Here is a 10,172-nt window from a genome sequence, read left to right on the forward strand (position 1 = left end):
ATTCTGTGGCATGAATATACCATTTATTTACTCAAGAAATATTTATTTTGTGTTCATAATGTCTCAGGCACTTTTTAGATAGTGAGATGCAGTTGGGAAGAAAAAGAAAGAAAGAAAAAATTGAAAATGAACAAACAAAAACACGCCAAACCTCCCTTCCTGGAGCTTACATTCTTACAATCAGTTCTCTCACTGAGCGTTTAGTTTACAGACATTGTTTCCAGACTTTTCCTCTTACAAAAACGTTTTATGTATGTCTCCTGAATCCAATCTGCAAAATTGCCTCTGCTATTCCTAAAAGTGGAATTGTTGAGGGTGGGTTAGGTAAATGTTCAACCTTGAAAAATAATGACAAATTTATCAAATTTCCCAGTTTTCCAATACATCAATTTACACTACAGTGCTAAAACTCCTATGAGATCCCGTTGTTTTGTGTTCCTGACAACTCTGGTATTGTCAGATTTCTTCATTTCTGCAAATCTAGTGGATGTAGAATGGTTCTTAGTGCAGACTTAATTTGCATTTCTCTAATCATTAATGAAATCAAACACATTTTCACACACTTTTTGGCTTCTGCGTTTCTTCTGTCTTTCTTCTTCTGTAAGATACCTGTTCATGTCTTTTTCTCATTTTTCTATTGGGTAGTTATCCTTTTATTTTTATTCTAGATACTATGTCTCTGGGGGTGATATGTAACAGACATAACAGATCTTATATACAACTATCCTACATTACTCACTAATTTAAAAATATGTGTGAAATACTTGGTTCTCTATTTAGTGATGGTTCTCTCTTGGTGGTTCTGTAAATACTAAGATAATATGATTATCTTTTTATTTCTGTTCCTTACAGCTTTTATTTATTTTTATTGTTCTATTGTTCTAGCTAACACCTCAAGTTATATATTCTCCCAAATTTTGGTTTCTCTTTTCACTTTCTCTATGATTTATTTAACATTCATTCTCAATTTTAATGTGTCAAATTTATCAATATTTTTATTTTATAGTTAGTTTTGTGTGTATGCGCATCTTGTTTTAAAAGACTTTTCCCACCAAATTTCATTAAGTTATTTTCATGTATTTCCTTTTGAATGTTTTAAAGCTTTGTCTTTCACATTAAAGTCTTTATTCCATTTGAAATTGGTTTTTGTGTATTATGTAAGCAAGAAATCTAATATTGTGGGTTTTATTTTCCTTATAACTAGCCAAATTTCGGGCACCATTTACTGCATAATCCTTCCTTTTGGCAATATCTTGCAAAGACACCTCTTTCATATATAGTTTCTTGGTTCTTCTCTTTTAAAGCTCAGTTTGTAATTACCTGGACAAACATCACACTATTGTTTTATAAGAAAAAGTAGTATCTATAGGACAAGTCTCCTTAATTTTTCTTCTTCACAAGTGTTTTGATTATTTTAGGGCTATTGCCCATCATATAAATTTTAAACTCATCTTGTCAAGATCTGTGATCAATCATTCAATAAACCCGATTAGCACTTTTATTGGAATTACATTGAATTGTGAATTATATCACATTTCCAAATTATGCGGACTTTTAAAATTTTACCTTTTTCATTATTGACTTCTAACCTAATTGAATTGCTGTCAGAGGAGATACTCTGTGATATTGATTTTTAAAATTGATTGGAAATTTTTCATGAAATATGGGCAATTTGTATAAATGTTCTATGTATGCTCAATAAAAATGTGTATTTTCTAGTTGATTGGCTGTCAAGTTTGATAAATGTGCTGTTCAATCACACTTCCCCATTCTCTTTGTTTTCACCTTCTGAATTCTTTGAAGATAAGCTTGACATTTTCATCTTTTCCTTATATTTTTTATCTCTCCTTCATATCATCTATTTTCTTATTTTTGTGTGCTGTATTCTAGGAAATTTCTTCAGATATATCTGCCAGCTTATTAATTCTTCCTTCATCTTGTTTAATCTGCTTTTTGTTCTATCCATTGGGGTAGTAATTTAATAAATATATCTTTCATTTCTAAGATTTAGATGATACTTTATTAAATCTGCCAAGTCATTTCATAGTCTCATGTGAACAGTTCATTTTTAAAATTTACCTTTCATTTCTTTAAATATTTCATATATGATTTTTATATATTCCCTTTTGAATGGTCCCCCAAAATGTCCAAGTTTTGGTAGTCTGTGTTGGTCATTGTTTTTCCTGACTCTTTGTCAGACTGCTCTTTTGCTTTTTGTGTTCTTTGATTAAAAGTGCATATTTGTCTGATTTTATTCCATGTGAATCCCCAGGACCTAAATAGGTGCTGCTTTCCACCAAAGACGGTTTGCTAATGGGACCCTCATGGTTTGGGGAATAGCATAGGCCTCTGCCTTAATATGAGGGGGAGAGGCTTAGATTGATCTCCCCCATCTACTGCTGGCTCAAGGTCTGGTCTCCTTGGAGTGATATTGATGTTGGCTTTTTTTCTCTTGTCAAACCCTGCTTTTTTACTTTGCTTAATATATATTGCTCCTACTCTCTCTATAGAACACAGTTTTTGCTTTGTTTTATTTTTTGGGGGGTAGACAATGGAAAGATAGGATTGAAGATTTTCTTTACTTCCTGAAAATCCTAATAGTGTGTTAAAATTCATATTCTATCCAGAATCTACTTGTTTTGTAACAAGAGGGTTATTTAGCATCTTAGTCAGCTTTTACTGCCATAAGTAAACAAAGTCCAGGATTTTACCTTAAACATTGGGATGTTTGATGGTTCTGTTCATTGACAATAGAAACAGAAGGAGAAAATAATATATGGCAAATTCCATTCAAGACTTCTTGAGTTTGAGATGTCTGTGACATTCACATGCATATGTACAGTCAATAGATGACTATTTGGGCCTGAAATCCAAGAGAGACATGTGGACTGGAGACACAGATTTGTGAATAATCAACATAAGGATATTAATTGATATCATGGATGTGGAGGAGAGTGCTAAAGAGAATGCATAGAGTGAAACAACAGGTCAAGAAAGATCCATGAGAACCACCAACATTTAAGGAATAAACATAAAAGGAAATAAAGAAGTTGTTAGAGAGGTATCAGAAAATTGAGGAGACTGTGTATCACAGAAACCAAGATAGGAGAGTTGACATCTATTCCAAATTCTGATAAGGCAGGTATCAGTAGTACACCTTGGAAGATTAAGTAACTAAGGAGATACTTAGAAATTTAGATATCTATTTAAGTGCTGATGGTGATGAGTCGGCAGAGAATTAGAGACGGCAAATACTGAAAGGAAAGGACATGATGAAATGAGTGAATTCACAATACCTGAGGAGGTGGGATGAGTTCGGCCAGAGCACAGATTGGAGGAATAGCTGCAAGGAAGGGCCCCATCCCTCATAATGGAGGAAAGAAGAGTTGATCAGCAAAGAGTCAAGTAAGCGTGCTGATTTGTAAAGAAATTTAACTGATGATGTCTCTTTTATCAAGAAAATAAAAGATGAGCTCATGGTAAAATTGGGAGAATCATTATGGGATTGTAATTTTAAGTAGAATGGAGAAGGTTTGAAGCTGATACTGAAGAAAATGAGAGAGGCGATTAGCAGTGTTGCCAGGCATGGATGGTACAGCCAAGGATGCAGGAGAGACGTTTCCAGAGCTCCCAGTAGGAGGGCTGTGTTCTTCAGCTGTGCCCAGCTTTGGAGCAGGCAGGGAAAAGGCAGATCTTTTACTATGGACAGCATTGGGGGTTTCCTGAAAAGGTGGCGTGGAAAACAACAAAAACAAAAACTAGAGCAAGAGGCTTGAAGCTATTGACAAGAGAAGTTGAAATGATGGGAGAAAATCATTGTGTTGGGCCTTCTAAGTAGTCAAAGGATAAGAAGAATTTAAGTTCACAGGTACATGGATAGACAGAAATAATGTAATTGAATTTATGACTTCAGAACGAAAGCATTTCCAACTGAAGATAAGGTCCAGGGTATATGGATGACAACTAAAGTGGAGTCTAAGAGAAGATCATTAGATCACTAGGGCTGAGAAGATGCAATAACTGAAATCCGGGGACTTAAATGGACCCCTAGTGTGTTGGTACTTGCAGTGGTGAACGAATCTGTATCATATCCAATTAATTAAGAGAAGGCTGTCTAAGGAACTCTTGATTAACCAGTGAAAGTGTTCATAGTACTTCACTGATGACAAGAGAAGTTTAAGAAAGTTATTTATTTAATAATAATTTTCAAATATGGGATGAATACCCCCTGTGCGTAGAAAGGTTATTTTCTACTCAAGTCCTACCAGGAAAATGGAGTCCTCTGAAGCACAAAAGGTGCATTGAAACACCAACTTCTAAACTATAAAGTTTGGATGTTGTAGATTGTTACTAGTGAAGGTTATAGGGTTTATTTTCATTGGCTATAAGTAAAAAATTCAGCATGTACCTCTTCCTGGTGTCTTCAATTTAGCACCGCAAGGAAGAAGATAGACTCAGTGATTACATGAGTTACGTTCAATCCTTTGCTTGGGTGGTTTTGGATATTTCATAAAAGGAAACAAAATTTTAAATATTCATGCAACCTGTGACAAATTATTTTTGAAGCAATAAATTATTATAGTAAGGAGCAATTAGCAAGTGTTTAGGATTTAGTATTATCAGTTCTATGTGAAAGGAATCCACTCTTTCTTGACATACCTAAGCATGTTCTAAACCTCATCTTTATGCACATGTTTTTCTTCTGGTATGAACTTTTCCCTTTTGACATCATGTCTTTTATAAATATATCAATATAAAATTTAGAGCAAGATAAACAGTAATATGAAAGCTTAACAGCAGTAAATGATGAAATTCAAATATCTAAGGATGGAAATGCTTTTTTTACATCCATTTTTTCCCTCTCTCTTATTTTACAAATGTTATAAATTAGCAAAACCTATAAATATAGTCTTGTACAAAAGTAATTTATTCCCTGTCTTGATTTGAGAGCCTGTGCTTTACAGCTTAACTTCTCTGATGAAATTTCTAAAAATATATGTATGATCACTCAAAGTGTTTGCCTTTCTGTTTCTTACTAGTCGAAAGAGAAGATGTGTGAGAATACAGAACCAGTGGAAACTTCTTCTCAAACCACCACAACCATTCGAGCAACGACCACACAATTCAGGGTCTTAACCACCACCAGAAGAGCAGCGACATCCCAGCTGCCCACCAGCCTCCCCACAGAAGGTGCCCGAGAGATATTTTGCTTTTTTTCCAGAAAAGAGACAAATCACTGTGTTGCTATGTATTGGAGTAGCTCCTACTCTCTAGAAGGAAAGTTGTTCTTTGACAAACTGGGTTTCTAAGGGATTTCTAAAGGGGAAAAAGACAAAACAATTATTGTGGACTAAAAATATGGCTGAGTTTCTTTTACTGTACTGTGCCTTTTATTAAGACATAGCTTTTCCCATTAATTCTGGTTTTTTGACCCCTCCTCCCTAGAAAAAGAAATATACATTTCTTTTCATTTGGCTAAATTTTATAGTAAATGAATTCAACGTTGCAGTCACAAGATGGAAAGGCAAAGTGCGTATGAAATGTTTATTGATTTTGGATTCTGAACAATAGATAATTCTACTCATCTACAATCCTAATATTTTCCTGAATGCAGTCAATAAATTATGTTGATCTCTAACCTATACAGGGATACTGTATATGTCATAGAAAATGTCCTTGAAAAAGTATTTCCTCCTCTGGGGAAGGCAAAAATACTAGAGAGTGTTAATGCATGGGCACGAATAATGGGGGAAGAAAGTGTGTTAGCCGACATTTGATAACTTTCTATTCTGAATGGCACCACTGTGAAGGAGTGGGCAGAAATATAAGACTAGTTGGTCAAGAGTCAGCTTTGAGGGGGAAGAGAATGTTCTTACTTTTTATTTCCATAAGCTTTGCTTTCATTTAAATAGAATGTTAAATTAAACTCGGAACTTTTGCTTTAATTGAAATTTAATTGGATATTATTAGGTTAACTGGAATAAAATGAGGTAGAAGGTACCTGCTAAATGCATTTTATTGCTTTTAAAAACAACATTAGATTTTAATCCGTATTGTTTTGGATTGTTATATTAAAGCCTATGAAAATATTTCTGTAATTTAAACTCTACCATTTAGAATGAAATATAACCACTGAAATAAAAAAGCATATCTGACCTTTTGTTTATTCAGGATAAGATCTCTTCATATATGATATTGGTCGTATTTGTTAGCAATGAATAAGCATTTGACTTTTGGAGTTAAATTTGAAAATATCAATAAATCTTGGCTATTCTAATTTATTTGGAATTTTCTTGATCTTGATTTTAAAAATGAATAAATAAGGTCATAACTGGGGTCTAATCACAATAAGTTATATTAGAAAATTAAAAATAGATGTATTTTAAGTTATAACCAACTTTTCTTGCAGAACTTAAGGATCACATAAGACTTTAAGAAAATCTTGGTCTCACAATCTCTGTAGCAAATTTTAGTACTATATCATGTAAAGCTAGGACTTGCTCTCATTGAACTAGAAATGACCTCAATAAATTATCAAAATCTAATCGTGTTACAGACAAGGCAGTTAGTAGACAATTACTGGTCATAAGATTGATGCACCTTTAAAATTTTTTTCAGTTATAATAACTTTGAATTTCTCTTTCAGATGATACCAAGATAGCACTACATCTAAAAGATAATGGAGGTAGGAATTGACACTTTTCTTTTATAAACATTCTTAGATAATAATTCATTTCATTCATTTTAATATGAGAAAGGACTCATGGACTTCTAAATCTCATGGACTTCTAAATATGGAGTAAGGTTCTATTTTATTCCTTGTTGGTATTTGACATAGGAAGAATTCAGTGGGTTGGCTTGAAATTAATATGGAATCCTAATCTTTGCATTTGTCTATAAAACTATGTGACACCAATTACCAGTGATAAAGTGGAAAATTCATCCACACATCTTGCTATTCTTTGTTGTTCTAGTCCTTGTTATAATTGTATGCATGGTTATCTGCGCAGCTACAGGTACTGAGTATAATTGTTTTTTTCACTAAGTTGACTCATCGACACACTTACACATAAACAAGAAATAGAGCAGGAAATGTGAAAATAGATTATGCTAAGTCTTTTTTATCTGTTATATGGAGCAAAACCCACAAATATTGGAATGAATGTCTTGTTAGTAACATAGTAAATGTTTTTCTAAGACAATTTAGAAAGATCTATAAGAGTACTTGAAAATTTGAGGGGAAAAAAGTTTTATCAAAACAATACTGTGAAAGATATTGACTATATTTTTAAAACTAGTTCTTTTCCTATTAAACTATGTTAGCTCATGTGTGCTTCTGCTCAGAGTATGTTGGATCTTGATAAAAGAGATTATCATTAGTAATTATTTATTCAGCTCAGGAAAAGGGTCTTCTCTTCTTGGCAGCATCTATTATGTAAATGTGGACATATTGTGACATTGATCTGGGCATGGTTTTGCTTTTGCAGTCCCAGATGATTTCTTGAGTAAGTCAAAATCCAATATATACATTGTTAGGGATGATTTTGTCTATAATTGTGGAGACTAGATCCTAAATCACTCAGTCTAGGTTAAGTAATCAATACTTCTGTGCTTTCTTAGGTCATTGTTTACATATATATATATCTTTAGATTTCATATCAGTTCATCTGAAACAGAAGCCTCTTAGCTGTTCATAAGCATCATTTTTGTGTCAATTGTCCATTGTCTTGCATCTATATTGTAGTGTTTTATTTAATTCATTTCTTATTCATTTTTGTATTCATGTGGTAAGTAGATAGCTTTACAGATGTCCATTTGCAAAATGTATGCTAGCTAGAAATAAACTAAAATCCTAGTGCTTGAAGGGACTTCACCAATCCCTCAAATCAGGATTTCCCAGAGCAGGGTGTTAGTAAGTATCATGTGAACATAAGTCTTAATGCTGGGGGTTACCTCATTTTGAGGGAGGATGTGGGATATGAAGTGAAAGGAAGGAGGAGAGTCCCCAAGATGCTTCTGTTTTGTTTGTTACATTTTATTCTTTTTTTTTTTTGATATGGGTGGAGGTAGTTAACATGTGTGTTTGTTATATGTTTCTCTAGGCTGTCTTTTTTTCTTATTCTGTTTGCCTAATATGTTTTCTGGTGTTAACAGGAAAAAACAAAGGATTCCTGTTGACAAATAGGTGTGATGCATTTTGAGTGAAAGAAAAAGGAATTTCCTTGCTGGAGAACTGTTCAAAGCCTTTAATGTTCGTTCATTCATTCATTCATCTATTCCTGCTGAATGCTTGCTAATTACAAAACCTTGGTGCAGGCTTAGGGCTGTAGTAGGGAATAGGGCTTGGACAAATCCCCTGCTTTTGGAGAATATGCATTCTAAAGAATTTTCGAGATGGTTATTAAGATTTCATATTGGCATTTCTCCACTGTTTGGTCATAAGCCCTTTTTATGAGTACTGTCTGATGGGATTGATGTTTTGTGGAATACACTTTGCTAAGCAGTTTTGTAGAATATTACCAATTATCCCAAAGAAAACCCTTAGTTTTGTTTGAAGTATCAAAGAATCATAAAACTTTAAGGATTTTCTTAAAGCAGTGCCTTAGAATTACCGTATGCAGCTAAGAAATCAAGTTAAAGAAGTCCCACAAATTAAGTGTAGGATTTTGGGTATGCCAGAGAGTCAACTATTGGATTTCCAGACGATATTTAGATAATTGATATGCAGCAGGTATTCATCAGAATTCCAAAATATCACAGTAAGACTTCAAACTCTTTTCATGTCTAGAGTGGTTTACAAAGCACTTTTCCTAAAAACATTGAAGTTCAGTTAGAATAGACCAACCTGACCAGTATTAAGTACTCTTCAAAAGAGTACTTAGGGAAAATCACACATTATTTTTTATAGCATGTGTATTAAGTTAGTGTGTGGTTGCTTTTCATTTTGTGGAATGTGGAGATGCAGGAAGGATTGCCAATTTAAACTCACTTCATTAGTTAATTAAGCCTATTGAAAATAGAGTTCAGAATTGTCTTTCCTCTCCAGTTTAACATTTTTACAAGAATGAGCTAATAATGAAGAAGTATGCCTTGTTTAAATGTTTTCTAACATTTATCGAGGTTGATTTTTTTTAAAACACCTAAGCTAATACGTTTTGTAAATTTCCCTGTATTGTTGCAAAGAAATTTAGCACATTTGATTTCTTGATTTAAATTCTCGATTTAATTGGCTGCTATTTTTAAAAAAAATAAATCTTACTGTGTACACTTGAAGTTTACAACATGAAGATACGGGAATACATATAGAGAGTAGAATGGTTACAATAATCAAACCAATTAATATGTCTATCATCTCACATAGTTACTTTTTTGGTGACTAATTAGCAGTTCTTAAAAGCACTTTAGTTTAGAGGTCAGTATTTTTCTGGAAAAAGGATGCCATTTATCAAAGTAGTTAATATATAGCTAGAAACCAATGACTCCGCCTTTCCACACATTGTTTATTTGAGGTATTGGATCATCTTGCCTCTGAGTCTTTCTGGGACATTTCCATGGGTTACAGTAGTTGATTTTCTTAGTGTAATCCACAGCTGACATGATTATACATTCACTTTCCGGGAGACTTTTCCTTCATCTTTGATTTGCAAGCATAAAACACTTCAGAGCAGCTGGACACCTAAGTCACACAACAGGGTTTCTCATTCCGAGGGCCCAGACTGAGTTACAATCTGCTAAGTCACTCTTGATGAATCTTCGATTGTGCAGTGAGTTTCCTGATACATTTAGATTAGGTCTAGGTAAAGCCTCTTGAAGTTTCAGGCTAGTTGTTTGATTGAAGAAGTTTTATTAACCTTTAGGATTGACTGGAAATTCTAAGGTCTCTAAATAATTTGGAGAAAAGAACATGAAAAAAATCAAAACAAAGGAAATGATATCTAATAGGTGCAGGCCCCCTTAATAAAATAGAGGCTTTCGTGACCCTTGTAAATAGCTGAGTACAAAAACTCAGAAGATCCAACATAGACCCAGGCGTGATGGCACGTGCCTGTGGTCCCAGCTATTCAGGAGGCTGGGGCGGGAGGATTGCTTGAGCTCAGGAGTTCGAAGCCAGCCTGGGTATCATAGCAAGACCTTGTTCCTAAAATAAAATTAAATTTAAAAAATTAAATAAG

At 33.7% G+C, this 10,172-nt stretch overlaps 1 protein-coding gene across 1 annotated transcript in view; it reads left to right on the top strand.

Moving 5' to 3' along the window:
* Positions 1-10,172, top strand: part of PLXDC2 (plexin domain containing 2) — a 61,383-nt gene that overhangs the window by 2,527 nt on the left and 48,684 nt on the right. Inside the window, exons 2-3 of the mRNA XM_012644259.1 lie at positions 5,040-5,190; positions 6,647-6,685. Coding sequence (XP_012499713.1) covers positions 5,052-5,190; positions 6,647-6,685 — 178 coding nt within the window. The 5' untranslated portion in view covers positions 5,040-5,051. The remainder of the gene's footprint in view (positions 1-5,039; positions 5,191-6,646; positions 6,686-10,172) is intronic.

Source organism: Propithecus coquereli, unplaced genomic scaffold, assembly GCF_000956105.1.
Source record: "Propithecus coquereli isolate 6110/MARCELLA unplaced genomic scaffold, Pcoq_1.0 Scaffold103, whole genome shotgun sequence".
NCBI lineage: Eukaryota > Metazoa > Chordata > Mammalia > Primates > Indriidae > Propithecus > Propithecus coquereli.